Source organism: Fundulus heteroclitus, chromosome 9, assembly GCF_011125445.2.
Source record: "Fundulus heteroclitus isolate FHET01 chromosome 9, MU-UCD_Fhet_4.1, whole genome shotgun sequence".
Lineage (NCBI taxonomy): Eukaryota > Metazoa > Chordata > Actinopteri > Cyprinodontiformes > Fundulidae > Fundulus > Fundulus heteroclitus.
This window is the reverse complement of record NC_046369.1, coordinates 4,586,325-4,602,390: the sequence shown is the minus strand read 5'-3', so window position 1 is coordinate 4,602,390 and position 16,066 is coordinate 4,586,325. Positions and strand designations below refer to the sequence as shown.

At 44.7% G+C, this 16,066-nt stretch overlaps 1 protein-coding gene across 1 annotated transcript; it reads left to right on the top strand.

The window, feature by feature from the left end:
• The first annotated feature begins 7,201 nt into the window (after positions 1-7,201).
• Positions 7,202-15,844, top strand: LOC118564229. Its single transcript, XM_036141645.1, has 2 exons — positions 7,202-9,382; positions 15,591-15,844. The coding sequence occupies exons 1-2, from the start codon at positions 7,450-7,452 to the stop codon at positions 15,842-15,844; spliced, it is 2,187 nt and encodes a 728-aa protein (XP_035997538.1). The 5' UTR covers positions 7,202-7,449.
• The last annotated feature ends 222 nt before the right edge of the window (positions 15,845-16,066 follow it).

The following is a 16,066-nucleotide window of genomic DNA, read 5'->3' as shown; positions in this document are numbered from 1 at the left end:
AACAGCTGCAAAACCCCAAGTCCCAACATACACTTACAGACACGTAAAAGAGCAAGTAAGTTCACATTTGCACAGTGGTTCCTTTTATTTTCTTCTTCCTCGCCTTTTCTGTCACACACATGTACACACACCCACACACACTGCTCTCTACCTCGTACATTCCCTGGCCACGCCGTCTGAAAGGGGGCCAGGGGGCCAGCCAAGCAGATGTTCTGCTACTGCTTGCACAAAGAACACAAGTGACTGATGGACGATAAAACGGGGAAAACAAAAGGGACAAACTTGCCTTGTTTCTCTCGCGCAGCAGATTTCTCACTGCAGAGCTCTGAGTTGGAAGTGCTGTGAGGAGTCTTAATTGACGTTGTCTTCTATGGCGCTCATCCGGTTCTGTAAATACTCAGATGATTCGGGAGACACAAATTCCTCCCTGAACCACCTGGGCTATGGGATGTGGTGAATGTTGCCTACATGAAAACAAATACAGCATTTTCTTTTTCGTGTGGACAGCTTTTGTGTTGCCATAGTGATGTATTATTAGAAAATCGCGTTAACCTTTTCACGACTTGTCAGCAACAGCCTTCTGGATTCTTTTTTAACTACCCACACATTTTCTCACATTGCAGTGATGAACTTTGATGCGTTTTGTTGGGATTTTGTGGGACATACAAGCACAACGTTGTGCATAACTTTAAAGTGGAAGCCAATTAATGCTGCCCTCTTTACTCTGATACCCCTAAATAAGGTCCATGCAACCAGTGGCTTGTGAAATCACCTAATTAGTAAATTCAGGTCCACATTAGTGCAATACAGTCAGAACATAAATTCAGTTGTTCTGTGAAAGTCTCAGATGTATGGGGGAGGGATTCAGATGATGCTCAGTTATGAGCAAGGAAAATCTGGCCTTTGTGAAGGAGTGACAAGAAGAAAGCCTCGGTTAAAAGAAAGTCATAGGAAGTCCTGCTTGCAATTTACCACAAGCCATGTAAAGGCCACAGAAAACATGTGGAACAAGGTGTGGCAACAAAAATGACAAAACCCAACAGTCCGTTGTTACAGAAAAAGCCCCCTACGGCCACCATTGGGAAAGACAACCACGAGCACCTACAAAAAGACGAAACTAACAAAAAACAAAGAAAACACAAGACAGCAAGAATATAGAACAAAACTGTTCATGCTGATGGAGAGAAGTACAGCTACTGTAATAATAATACAGTACAATACATACGGTACAATACGATACATAATACACATGCTTATTAAGCGTGTGTGGGTATTTTTATTATTTTTTTGTCTCTCTTGTTGTGTCTCTGCTCTGTCTTCTCTAACCCCCAGTGGGTCGAGGCAGATGACCGTTCACACTAAGTCAGGTTCTGGTTCTGCTGGAGGTTTTTCCCCCCTGTTAAAGGGGAGTTTTTCTCTCCACTGTCGCTTCATGCATGCTACGTATGAGGGATTGCTGCAAAGCCATCAACAATGCAGACGACTGTGCACTGTGGCTCTAAGCTTCTTCAGGATGAGTGAATGCTGCTTGTTAAGACTTCATGTAACCTGCTGGGTTTCCATAGAGAGGAAATAGTTTTGACCAATCTGTATAATCTGACTGAAATTGACTTTGGGAAGTGCCTTGAGATGGCATGTTTCATTAATTGGCGCTATATAAATAAAATCAAACTAAATTGAATTGAATTGATACACATGCTTATCAGGCGTGTGTGGGTATGAACAGGCAAAATAATTTTGTAGGATGATTCGTAGTAAATAAAGGTTGCGGTAAACCCTAGATCAATGGTCTCATACTAAACATCTCAAAGACCAGTGTGCTGCAATTTTTAAAAGTGTCCCTAGACACACACACCTGAATCAGATGGCAAAACTGCCTCGCTGGCATGCACTCAAGCTCTATAGAGCTCTGTAATCAGCTAATATTACAGTCAGGTGTGTTGAAGCAGAGGTGCATCCAAAAGTTGCAGGACATCGGCCACAGGAGACTGGGGTTATAACCACTGCCCTAGATAAAGCAAGTCAGTTTCATTTGTATCCTTTGATAGCGCAAAATGTTTGTAGGGTGCTCATTAACACGCAGCAGGTAGAAAACATGTCACCACCTTCATCAGTTAATTAAAATTGTTTTTTCATTAAGTAAGAGATGATAAAAATTATCAGGTTATTCAGTCATCAGTATAGTATTCTGGTTTTTCTGTCCCCTACTTAGATCCGAACTTTTAAACAGTAAAACATTTTTTTCCTTTTCTGATTTGATCAACACTGTCATGTCCAGATGTTGCCCAGGACCCGTAACGTTTTGCCTAGTCGTACCTCTACATGGGTTTTAAGTAATGCAAAATATCTTCGGCATGCACAATGTAACTGAAAGCGCTCCAGCACAGCCAAGAGTTATGCATATTTTTCTCTGAATCTGTCCTCGTCTGCCCAACACCCCCACAGCCCCCCCCCCCCCACCCCCCCCTGCTTTCCCTTTCCCTCTGTTTCACACACAAAAACACACTACGCAGCCTGCAGGTTTTGACCTGTGAATAACTGCTCAGACATGGTCTAGTCAGAAAGTCGGGGAGGCAGGAAAGGGATTCAGGGCCAGCATGGCTCCTGCAGGCCAATAACAGATGCTTATCACGTTTTGCTGAGACTGAAGTTGTGGGAGTGAAGAGCCCGATTGCTTTGATTATAAATGGCCTTAATCGTGCCGTACCCCCCCCCCCTCCCAAAAAAAAAAAAAACGTAGAGAGGCTCGTGATGGATTCAGATTCAGTCCGAGCGTGTGTGTTTAAGTATGGTTATGTGTGTCTTACAGGGAAGGGATTAGATTGCGCATTTGTAATCATACACCCACTGCCGCTTCCCAGCAGCTCATCTTCATGTGCACATTCCAAGAACAGGCCACGGCAAACAAACAGTTAAGGGTTCAAGTGAAACGCACTCCATTCTGCTCTCCAGGATGGCCTTTAAAACCCCGGGTGGTGCTGCAAGCACGGACCTACACTCCGCGTAGGGTAGGTTAGCGATTTAAGGTCAAGAAAGGCGAGGATTACTTCAGATAAAATTCAAGTGATCCATCACAAGGGCAGGCCTGGCTTTCAGGCTGGCGTTGTCACCCAAGGGGGATAAAACATGTTCTTTGTGTGTGCATAATAATGAAGATAAAACTATGAGGACGCTAATTCCACATGACAGACATAATCCTGATCATTTGGAAAAAAGAGTAAGAGTGGCGTATGGAGCGGATAGTTAATCACCACCCTCCTTATTGTTTCCTGCTGAGGCAGACATTTTTTGTCTTTTCTCCCAGCAGAGAGTAAGCACATATTTCCCCCTGAGATGGAGATTGTTCTCACTGCGGTTTGCTAAAGTGCATTAGCAGCTACAAGCGAAGGTGGTAATTTGAAGTCCTGACTCAACTGCTCCCACTCCAAATGTTAATTCAGGTCTCAGAGGCAGATTTGTGGTGAATTTTTGTGGGAGAACGACCATCTGTTCTTCTGCTCACAGAAATATAGTGAATGCAAGCCTTGAAACATGTTAAACACCTACTTGTTACTGTAAAAAAAAAAAAGCCATCTAATACGAATGGGACAAAAAACTGAAGACGTACCATCTGTTTTAAATAATTCGATTTTTGCTCCCGTGTTTTTATGCTTCCTTTACAGCTACAGTTACATCTCAGATGTAAAGATTTTCAATTAAAATTAAAATGTAGTATTTATAGGTTTTTAGTAATCCCATTTGAATCCATAATAGCCTGCTTAACATGTTGAGGGTTGACTGAACTAAAGCATTCAGTCAACCCTCAACATGTTAAGCAGGCTATTATGGATTCAAATGGGATTACTAAAAACCTATAAATACTACATTTTAATTTTAATTGAAAATCTTTACATCTGAGATGTAACTGTAGCTGTAAAGGAAGCATAAAAACACGGGAGCAAAAATCGAATTATTTAAAACAGATGGTACGTCTTCAGTTTTTTGCTAGTTTTTCAGGTTAAATACTTGGGTCTATTTATTGGTGATGATGAACACACATCTATGATTGAAAATGTATACAATGCCTGTCCAAAAAAAGTCGCCACCAAAAAGAAAGAGCCACATAGTCAAATTTTGTTGAACTGCCTTTAGCTTTGATTATGGCACCCATTCGATGTAGCATTGTTTCGACAATTTTCTCCAACGTCCATCCAGAGTTACATTAATTTTACACCTAGATCTATAGTTTCACCGCTGCGCCTTCTCCAGCACACCCCGAAGATTCTCAATGGGGTTAAGATCTGGACTCTGTGGTGACCAATCCATGCGTGGAAATTATGTCTCATGCTTCCTGAAACACGCTTTCCCGATTTGAGCCCGATGAATCTTGGCGTTGTCATCTTGGAATATGCCCGTGCCATTAGGGATGGACTAACCTGGTCATTCAGTGTATTGAGGTAGTCAGCTGACCTCATTTCTTGGACACATAGTGTTGCTGAACCTAGACCTGACTAGCTGCAGGGACCCCCAGATCATAGCATTGCCCCTACAGGCTTGTACAGTAGGCACAAGGCAGAATGGGTCCCTCACTTCACCTGCCTCTTTTCTTACCCTGATGTGCCTGTCCCTCTGGAACATTGTCCACCTGGACTCATTATGCCAGAGTTAAATCTCTATGTTCCCTAGGAAGTTGCATTTTTTTTCCCTGGTTAGTCTTACGGATTAGTGTTTTTTCTTACGGCTACACCGCGGTTCAGTTGGAATTCCTTGAGTTCCTTTCACATTGTGCGTGTAAAAATTCTCTTACTTTTGCTGGTGAACATACCCCTTAGTTCTACTGTTGTTTTTCTTCCAATTGACTTTGCCAAGTGTTTAAGTGATCGGCAATTACGATCATTCAGATTTTTTTTTTACCCTGACCACATTTCTTCCTCAGAGACAATGGTTCCCGGCTATCCTTCCAGTTTTTAATAAAGAGCTGGACAGTTCTCAACCCAACTGTAGTAGTTTCTGCAATCTCCTTAGATGTTTTCCCTGCTCTAGGCGTGCCAATTGTTTGACCCTTCCTAAACAGACTAACATCTTTTTCCATGACCACAGAACATTTCAACATGGTGGTTTAAGAAATGAGGAGCTACTCATTGTATCAGCCGGGGTTGAATAAAGGACAATGGATTTTCCTTTTTTTTTTAATAAACCTATTTACAGAAACAATCTTAGACCAAGCGTTTTATATAAAATTGTGATTGGTCTTTCGTTGTAACTGCAGCTCAATAAAAGAACGAGCTAACAGTCATTCTAAAGCAGGCCAATAGTTTCTGAAAGTCATCTTAGATGTGTTTGGAAAGGGAATGCAAGTTGGCAGGATTTCCTTTTGTTGCAGTTTATTTTTAAATGATCACAAGATGTCACCATATTAAATACATTAGACCTTTAAACTTTTTGTCAAACTCCTTCTGTTTGTTCTAATGGGAAATGTGATGTTTACTTACAAGCCTCTGCAAACCTGGCAGTCTTAGGCCTTGTCCGCACATAGTCAGATATCTGGGAAAACTAAATGTTTTTTATGTGCTTTGGCCTTTCATCCACACGAAATCACCGGGCATGGCAAAACTGAGCTTTTTAATTTGGCACATCGCAGTCTGCCACAAATTGGGGTACACTACCCCCTGTATGTTTGCCATTTTTACAACAACGCTTAGTGGTGTATTTGTGCAAGTAAAAACTTTTTTGAAGATGATTCTGTGTGCACTATATTACTTTTAATTCAATGTTGCAGAGATATTCATTTTGATAAAGACCTATGCTACTTGTGTAAAACCGAACTTCCTGTATTATTCCGGTATTTAGCAAATGGAAAGAGCTTTGATAATCCTAACTGATGCAAACAGGAAAACTTGAGTCTGATTTGAAGCCAGACAGCAAGAAAAAAGGTTTTAAATCTGGTTTCAACCATCTTTCTTCGTTATACCTCAGACGTAATCTTCTCAATATCCAATATGCTGTCAGCCTTTTGCAACATGAATTTAGTTTATATAAATGGAACTGGTGTGGCATAGACAAACAGATAAACAAATAAATAGATATTTTTTTCTGGGGAGGATATTAAATAATCCCCTTTTTGGTCTAATTTAAAGGTATAGTGGACGATGTTTTTCCGCTTCAAGTTCCAGGGATCACCTTATCTATTGGTTGTCCAACATAGCAATCATTGTGATGCACTCACTTAACGGCAATGAGCTCCTTGTTAGTTTCTGCTTGCTGGTTGTGCATACGTACACCAAGTGTTTATATATCCGGTTAGCTTCAGTGATCCAGGGGCGTACAGATTCACTTCTATACAGAAAACCCCTATAAGTAACTTAGCTATCACTTTATACATCTTGTATTAATACTGTGTATTTTCAGTGATTAAAGCGTTGGTTGTTTGCACCTGTGATACTTTTTTTTTTTTTTTTTTTGCTGTTCTTTTTATATCTGTCTCTGCAGGTGTAGAAGCAGACTTCGAAGATGTTCTTGTTCTCTCTTTTTCCTCTACTCTATTTTTGTCACCTTTTCTCCCTTTTAGCATTTTGTCTCATCTTTTTCTCTTCCTTTTTTTCTTTTTTATTTATTATTATTTGGCAGGTTCAGCTTCCTTATTTAGCCAGTGTGTGGCCTCATTTATTTTTTATTTTTTTTTAATTTTTTTACAGTTCTTACCCTATGCACAATATGATGGGTGGGCCCTCATTCTCTATTGACCAGACTCACAAATAAATTACATTTATAAAGTTGTGCAGCAGCTATCATCAAAAATGAAGAAAATATAATTGTGACGTGTATGCTGCCCCAAAGGTTCTGCTGCCCTGGGCAAAGAGCCTTAACTCACCTATGGAGAACGGCCCCTAAATGAGACAGCTAAGAGATGAGTGACTTTGGAGTGTATAAGTCAAATATAAGCAACACTTTCTATCAAAATTACAACCATTTACATGGCAGCAAAAATAAGATAAAATAGAAAACAGAAATAGTCTGGTGTGAATTATTTTTTGCGATTGCTGTTAGTCGCGTAACAAACGACTATTCTGGAAACTATAAATCATGCGCAGTTAGATTGCCTAACAATGAAGCTTGTTTTCTTTGAATAACCTGTGCTCAAAATCTCTGAACTTTGAACCGAGAAAATATGTCAAACATCCGAGCTGCAAACAGGGAGAGAGAGAGAGGCGAGGCGCTAGAGAGGAGGGAGGAGAGGAGGAATGGTGTAAGCAGAGGAGAGAGGGAGAGGTGGTGCAGTTGAGCCAAGCGCAGGAGTCCGGACTGATTCAGTGGGGAGCAGAACGGAGGTGACAGCGGAGAATGGAGAGGAGCCCGTCCGCTCGGCGAGCTTTGACCGAGGAGAACCCGCTCGGTCCTTCCCTTCTGGAGCCAGCGCGCTGAGAGACACCGGGGAGGAATTAGCTGGAAGGGGGGGCGCAGAGGAAAGGAATGGCTGATCCTCTGCGGAGGACTTTACTAGCAAAACTACGGGGGAAGAAGTCCAAAAAAGGAGCGACGCTCAGCGGTGGATACGGGTCTGCTGCGGCGGCGAATGGGGGCCGAGAAGGTAAAGAAAAAGTTTTCCCCGCGGAGGCTCGGCCGGTAGCTTTGCTCTCGGGGCTGGATTTCACCACGGAGAGAATGAGCACGTACGAGAATTGCGTAGAAGGAGCGCTGGCGCACGCAGAGGGGGCCACCACGGCCCCGGGGAGCCGCGCAGCGGAGGTGGCTGGCTCACGTCCCCCGGAGCCCAGCGGCGGGGGCAGGGTTCACGTTAATGAGCGGCTCCTCGGGGTGCCACTTCAAAGGGACGCGCAGTTTGGTGGGAACGCATGCAGGGGGGAGGACCGGAGCCCCCGGGAGCCCAGGCCGGCGGGGATCTCACTCGGGGGGCCACATGTGCAGATAAAGCGCATCGTCTCGGCGCCGAGGCAGCGCAGCGTGGGGGATTCGATCGGCTTCGGGGACAGCTCCGGCCACGCGTTGCACCGGGCGCAGGTACGCGCGCAGGCGGGGGCGGTCAGAGCAGCCGTGGCGTGGGTCGCTGACGGCGACGCGCAGGAGATCGGGGGCCGGGGACACTCACGGCACATGGCGGGGACCGTAGTAGCAAATCACGCCAACGGCACCGGGGACGTTGACAGCGACGCGCGGGACGCTCCCACTCGTGCGCGTCCAAACTCGGAGGAGAACGTTTTAATCAGAAGCATTGAAAGTTATGAGCCGGGCTGTGCGAGGCTGAACGGAGAGCCAGCTGGAGGCCCCCAGAGCCCAACTGTTTTCCCCACCGACTTACCAGTGTTCGACTTCAAAGCGCAGCCTCCTTGCGCCACAGGAGGCTCGACGAGGTACCCTTTAGACAGCGACGACGATGATTACTACGACAACGAGATTCTGCCCTTTTACGAAACAGCTGAACCAAAGCCTGACGCCAGAGCGGAGGCTGCAGGGCCGCAGGATGCAGGGCAGGTAGGTGATGGCGACAGCGCCCAGGAAACAGACAGACTCAGAACACAGCTGCAAGAGGCCTATTATCTCCTCATAAATGCTATGAATGACATGAGCCTGGACGTGCAGGAGGTTAGCGGGCGTTTGGCTGAGCGGCACGCCGTCTCTTCGTGCAGCAGCCGTTCACGGGACAGCCTGTGCTCCAGGCTCTCCGTCAAAAACACCGACAGCGACTCCTGGTCCTCAGGAGGTAACCGCAGCTCGCAGCAGCTGTCTGACACCGAGTCCCTCCTGCTCTGCCTCACCGGGAAGCCGGACTCAAGGGCGAGGCTGATCAGCAAGAGCATGTCCGGCTTGGCACCGGCCAAAAGGCCCACGTTACAGCGATCCGCCAGCGACGGAGTTATCAGGTATCGAGGCCCGCCGTCGTCCTGCGCCCAGGCCAGACGGGGAAGCGCAGAAGGCCATCACGACGAAGGAGGTTTTGATTCAAGAGAAGGCGAAGGGGCTGAAGTCTCAAAAGCAGAAGCTGAAGATGGCGAGCCGCTGAACGAGAGCGGCGGCTCGGTCAACAGCCTCGCAGGTTCCACAGACAGCAACAGCGAAGCAGCAGCAGCATCAGCAGCACTTCTCCGGAGTCAGGAGAGCAAGCAGGAGCAGGCCGCGGGCCGGACGCAGGCAGTGCGCTCGGTCAGCAAAGGCCACGGCGTCACCGTGAACAAGATGCAAGAGTGGATGCACAAGGGTCGCCTGCTGTCGACGGAGATGAAGCAGCGCATCGAGGGTTCACCTTTACCCCTGGGTGGAGGCCCGGGCCCGGACTGCTCCTCCCCTCAGCCTAACCTCGGCGGCTGCAAACCAGGGGTCCAGGTGCGAGGGAGTAAAACAGTCAAGGCTAAGTCGTCTACAGCCAAGCCAGCGAGACAGCAGCCAGGTAGGAAGGCCCCGCAGGGTGGCCTCGTCGCCAGTGGGACCCTCTGCCCTTCTTCCTCTACCCGTCTCATCGTTCTCATCCTGCTCCACTCGTAGTAGACTTCGCCTGGTGGCGGTCCACCCTTCACTCCTCCACCTCTGGATGCAAAGCAAAGGGCCGAGACGCCTCAGACCTCTTGCTTTCCTCTACTGGGGTTCTTTCACCGGTGGCGGGCTCTGCCTTTCGCACTAATGTAGCAGCATTTTAACCCTAAATCGATTGCACACGAGGTCGTAGGTGAAAACCACTCACTGCGTAGTTTCAGTAACCACTAACTCACTCTTGTGTTAGATTGCTCTCAGTGGTGTTGGTGGCGGGCTTAGGTGTGTGTCTTTGTGTTTTATAGTGATGTTTTTTTCTTTTGATTTTACTGTTTGATTCTGGGGGGGGGGGGGGGGGGGGGGGTGATTTTTCTGTTGCTGTTTTCATGGCCGCTATGAAAATATGTGTATCAGGAAACCACAAGTGCGATTATTACTACTCAGGGCCCTCTGTTTAAATCATTGGCACCGGTTTTCCAGCAGCTCTCCTTGACCAAGTTCGAGTAAGAATCGGCACAGAACCGGGCATTTATTAGTTTCCACGCGTCACTCGGTTCTTCCTCTCATGTTTTCCTCATTTATTTTTTTTTCTACTTTTCATCTTCTCCCCCATCTCCGCCGAGCCTTTCCACAGCTGTGGCCAGAGGAATCCAGAGCGGTAGGGCAGAGGCTGCAGTACGTCTCTGCCGGGCTCGTGGTTGGGGGGGGGGGGGGGGTTGTTTCGAGGGAAGAGGGGGGTTGTGCTGTCATGTCGCCTTCCTCCCCAGTCATTTGCTCTTGACAGCCCAATGGGAGCTTGCATTTTAAAGAGTCTTTTGGGTTGCATTTTTCAGATGCCATTCCCGTTGTTTAACTCGTCCGAGTTGTGTCATCTAATTCCTCACCATGACGGGACAAAACGAAGGGTGATTAGCTGTTAAGGTCATTGCTTGGCTTATCTTAACAATATGGAGTTCTTAGCACAGAAAAAAAACAAAAAAACAACAAAGCTCCTCAATGCTCACTTAAACCTTTTGTCTGAGTTGTTTGATTATATGGGCGAGTTTCTATTTTGTCTTTGTCTAATATTACAAATTCCCTTCAAAATTTCAATATAAAGTCTTTAGAAAATGCAACGTCCCAGTTTAACTTTACACACTTTATTTATGCACTGCTTTGTCCACTAAGCGCTGTGTGCTGACGTGTAACGTTGCTGGGAATGTCTTATCGGAACACTTTGAGAAGGGCTTGAGCACATTTGTGCTTTGTTTGTGCATGTTTATTTATGTTTGAAGTCAAAAGAAGTTTTTTTTTTTATCGTGTTTTGGTGTGATGGAGAAGAGGGCATACGGGCATGATCCAGGTGTCATGTTTCACCTGCAGTTAGACGATGAGTCCCTTTATTTGGGTAAATATCATGTTAGGGTTAGGGTTAAACAAACTTGATAATGATGTTTGTGTGCCATTCTATGAGCAGGCTATTTAAATTATACACAACCTTTCATTTAATAAGTTTAAAGCAAAGAACCATGTCAGTACCATAACTGTTTGTTAAGTGCAAAGGTACAGCAGCTGCCTTTTGCAGTTGGTTACCTTAGCTTAATCAAAAAGACTGATAGCAGGGTGAGACTGCCTGTCTGGCTTTGCAAGATGGAAAATAAAGACAACAGTGATGGTAGATGGTGAAAAATTGAAATAAATATATGAAATAAAATATTTTTAAGCTGTGAATAAATCAGTCAGAGAGTAGCTAGTCTGTTAGCGCAAAAACTGTTTGGAGTTTGTAAGAAAAACTTTAAATGGAAAAAGGATGTTTTGACGTGTTCTGAACTAGCATCTTTCTGAAGTCGTTGCTGATTTCACAGCAAGTTATACCTGCTCTAAAATGTCAGTTTTATGGAATGTAATGTTTTTTATTTGAGTTTCAGAAGGCTATGCGGGGAAGTCCATTTATTGAACTGTTGTTTTTTTAGCCCTCCCGCTTATTTCACTAAGCTAGGTTAGCTAACCTAGCTTAACTTGTGGCTATTTAGCTTTATGAAATTATCATGAGTTTCAAAGTATAAAACTATATTTCTAAACATTTTACTTAATCTTTTGAAAATATGTTACCTGGATATTTTGACTTGGGCTAAACAAGTAGGTGTTTTATGATTCTTCTGTTTATGTCTTGTCTGTCAGTAGGGTTTAAAGAAAATTATTCATGAATGAAAACATATCTAGTTGAGCTGGAGCTGTTTTTGACAAAAAGAGGTCAGAGGACAGTAGACGGTCTTGTCTGAGATGTTAAAAAGTCAACAGTTTCTCAAAAAAACCTCTCCTCACAACCAATGTATACAAGAAACGATCTCTAAACGTACAACACATTGAAACGGATGATTCTAAAGCAGTTGAGGTCTACATCAGGTGCCATCTCTGTAAAATAATCTGGAAACTGAGTTTTTCGCTGAAAAAAACAACAACATTCCCAGGTTTGATGATTCTCAATTTCAAAGGCATTAATCTGATGACGATGCACAACTGAGGGTGGAGGTACAAGGATTGTCTTGTCTTAGGGGTATGCAAGAGCCTTGGCTGATTTATTGAAGTTGCTAGGTCTAAAGACAGATAAGATGAGCGAGGAGAAACTTGAGGCATAAGGGATCATACCAGGATGTTTTTTTACGAGATGTGTGAGTCACCGTGGCGTCTGCTCCAAGGAGTGGGGAGAAAACAATTTTTTTTATTACCTTGCGAGGGGCTTCAGAGCTTCTTTTAAAATGGCTCTGTTACTTTGGTTTTTGCACTAATTAAGCAATTGCTGTGTGTACCCAAGCCTCAATTTTAACCAACACACCCACACACACACACACACAAAAAAAAAAAAAAACCTCACCAAAGATGAAAAATTTGGCTCTTCAGCCGACATATTGAGGAGGAAGTGGTAGCAGCGCTGTCAGTACGCCTCGGTGGGATGCAAGTGTTGACATGTGATGTAACCCTGAGCGATCTCAGCCCTGTCCGTTGTGTAAAAAGACAAAAAATCTACACTGAGGATCCTCATTAGCATATGAATGAGTGTCAACAGGAATGCATGGCAGCCGGCAAAAAGATTCCCTCTAAAAGGGAGCTCACAAACTCTGTCCTCACAACAGAGTTGCGCCTGTATGGAGGAGAAAATGAGCCTGTGTGTGTTTTGCTCCTATCAAAAGAGAAGCCTCTGTGCCGAAGAGGGAAATCGCAAAAAGAAATGAAAAACCTATGGGAAAGTGGATGAAGGGCTTTGTCTCAGCGGACTAAAAGATGCATCCACTCACGAGGTTCGGAGACGGACATAATTGGGTTCCCTGTGCGGCTGACACGGCGCAGATCTGCGTCGGCACTTCCAGATTTTTTATTTTTTTTCTCGGTAACCTTGCGAGCCATAACACTCCTCCCCATCTGTGCACCGACTCGTTCTTTCTCTTCTTCTTTTGGCTTTGTCACAAAGACGGAGTCCTGTGTTATGGGCTTTGGCCATCTGCTACCTTCAGGTCAGGGCTCCGTCAGTGTTCTCTCCGCAGGGATCACAAGCGCATTTAGATCACAAAGAAGCTGCAAAGGGCCTTAACATTTTTTTTGCAACATAGATCAAAGTCTCAGTACTACTTTTTCCTGGTTTTGTCATTAAATTTGACTTTACTTTTGCATTGAAAATCTTCTTACAGGTATTATATTGAGATAGTCGTCGAAATAAAGACATTAAGCCTGTTTCCTGACTCAACTGGGAGAGTACAATTCTACTTTTGCTATATTTTCCTCGAAAGCCACCTCTGATCTTATATATCTGGGCGTTTAGCTCGTTTTTGTGAAGATACAACTCCTAAATTCTTAGAAACGATTTGTTTTTGTCAGCCAAGTAAAAGGCTGAGAGCTGAATGAGGCCTTTAGATTGTCTGCGTGTTTAAAAGAGGCAAAAAAAAGGTCCAACTTGTCCGGCCCGTTGTTTGTTTTGGAAGCTGCTGCCCGTGCGAGGCAGCGTGATGGTGAAAGGAGACGGCAGCGAAGGTTTAAATCTGGAGCCGTGGTCTGGAATGCCGCTCGTGTCAGAACATGCTTCCTTTTTCCAGTTATGAAAGACCCCTTGAAGAAGACGGCTTGTCAACAACAGCTCGGCGTCAGGGTCAGCAGTCTTGCAGAGGTTCTGGCTCCAGTTGCTCGTTTTTCAAACAATAGATGGGAGAAATAAAAGTGACTTCATTTCAATAGTTGAGGTTGATTTTTAGCATAGTTTGCATAGTCTGTATTGAGACCAAAGCTGGCTTGAATTCTAGTTTCTCTGGTTAGAAAGTGAGTTTATTCCAAATGCTAAATTTGGGGTAAAGAGCTTGGAAGTTTTTAGTATATTTTTCAACACAAAGTTCATTGTAACTACCTTAGAACAAGTACCCGTGTTCTCTCGCAGTACATTAGAGGTGTGTTTTCTAACCTGATGAATGTTCGCATAAAAATGACGAGGCTGCTGGAAACGCAGCCAGGCTGGAACAGATAAAATCATGGCATCATAGATGAGCACAGCCTGGCAGCTCAAGCCCACACAGTCACGCATTGAACTCCGTGAACCACCGGAAATAAAATCGTGGCTTCTCCCTTTTTCAAAAAGCCCAACACACTACCCAACTATTGGCCCTCAAACAGCTCCAATCCAGACTTTGCAAACACACACATACTAATTTCGATTCTGAATGCAAATCCTCGGTAAAACCAAAAAGAAGGTTCTGAAGAAGAGGAGGAGGCGCGGGGCTGCTACAGTTTCAAGATTAGGATTTCACTGTGAACACAAAGCTGATTCAGGACTCAAATTAACTAGAATATTTAAGAGAGTGTGTTCTCTAAATTAGTTAATTCCCACCGTAGCATTCTTCCTGTAGTTCAGGAAAGATTAACTCCTCCTTTTGTTGCAGTGCAATAAATTTCCAAGTGCATGTTTATGGGACAATAGTTGCTTTATAAAGCTGTAAAAAAAACGCTAAGAAGGCCCTGTAGACTCAAGGCAAGGCAGTGGCATCAAACACAGCGCTGACACCCGGTATTACAGATGCATTGCCGTTAGGACTGCTTGTTGTTTCGGTCTTCAAACTTGTGAGACATCCTCATATTGTTTTTTTTTTCACAAGTTCCCTTCTGATATAGCTGAGAACTAACGCCTTGTCGTTCTACGTTGGCGCAAACACAATTATAATTTGTGCTCGATTTTACGCTAGATTTGCTCTGCAAGGCAGGCATGTGTGAAAAAGAATTTTTCTTGAGAAGCGGAGAGGCTGGCGTTAAAGCGTGTTGGAGGGGCTCATCTGAGAGCTGGAGGGGATCAAAACAGTCTTTTATATGAGCCTGCTGTACAAGTTAGAGCAGGACCCTGGCCTCCCTCAGCACCGTGCTTTCCTTGTCACTCTCTTGAACGTAGCTGCTGCTTTTCTCGCCGCCTGCATCCGCGACATGTCCTTGCATCTTCTCAGTGACTGATGGAAAAACGAAGGTCTTTGCAGGAGCCGTTTTCTCCATTCCCACATTGAGATACTCAGTGCTTTTGAAGTCCCATTTGTGCTGCTGGAATGTCTTTCTGCATATCGCTCCTCTCTACGCAGTTCATCAGTGCCTTGCTCCTTTTCTTTGTGTAACATCAGCAGTTTCCTGTGTCCTGTTTTTTATTTTTTATTATTAGTTGCAGTGGAAGGGTTCTGTGCAACATTCCTCAGTTTTCTCCAAGAACTGTGGGTGCACTGACAGATAAAAATGGTGCTGGAGAGAATTTTGGTAAAGGATGACGGTCCATCCAAAAACCCTAAATGGCTAAACCAATAATACTAGTTGAAATGGTTTTTTTCTTCTCTTTGAATCCCAGAAAGTAAAAAGAAAAAGACTATCAGTAAAAATCCTTAAAACAGCTGGCATTGCTGAATATTTTCCCTCTTGTGGTTTCTTGATGCACGTGTTTTCCCTGCCTGTCATGACTTGAATAGTTTGGGATTAAACATCCACTTCTCTAATTCACCTCACATCAGCAATTACTGAAATTATACTTATCAAGATGATGACAAGTTGCTTTTTTTATCCCGGCCAAATAATGTTACTATCTCCTGGCATGATGCAGTGACTCTCATGGTCTACCTCTGTGTCCTCCACTCTCTCAGCTTTCATTGAGAATTTCCAACCCCCGTGCGCTACGGGAAGAGAGGCGGGCAGGCCGACCAACGAGCCTTCGTCATGGAGCCCGCAGCTCACCACCACCATCACCGTGTCCAAAAAGCGCAACTGGCTGCAGCAGAGCTCCCAGCCAAGAGTCACTGCGCCAAGGATGAGCTGCAAGGGATGCTGGGAGCTGAGGAAGGCGGCCAGGGCTCCAATCAGCTGCCTCTTCCTCCCAGTCCCTCGCCAGAATTTGTGAGATCCACCGGTGGAGCACCGCCGCGGCCGGCTCTCCTGCAGATTCCTCAGGTTGGCTTCTTCCCTAGAGGGTTGATATTTAGCATAAGTTCCTTTTTAAGATGAGCCTGTTAGCTTAGCAAAGGTTTACAGCAGGGTGAGTCTTCTCATGTGTGTTTTTTTTAAATAACTTGTCAAGCTAGAACCTAACTTTGGTGGAATTTATCAGGATTTATGTGACGGA

What these genes read in the sequence shown, in the direction of transcription:
- LOC118564229 (XM_036141645.1), top strand. Translation starts at nt 7,450, where the DNA reads ATGGCTGATCCTCTGCGGAGGACTTTACTAGCAAAACTACGGGGGAAG. An exon ending in GCCAGCGAGACAGCAGCCAG is followed by an intron (nt 9,383 to 15,590) that starts GTAGGAAGGCCC and finishes CCACTCTCTCAG; the next exon opens with CTTTCATTGAGAATTTCCAA.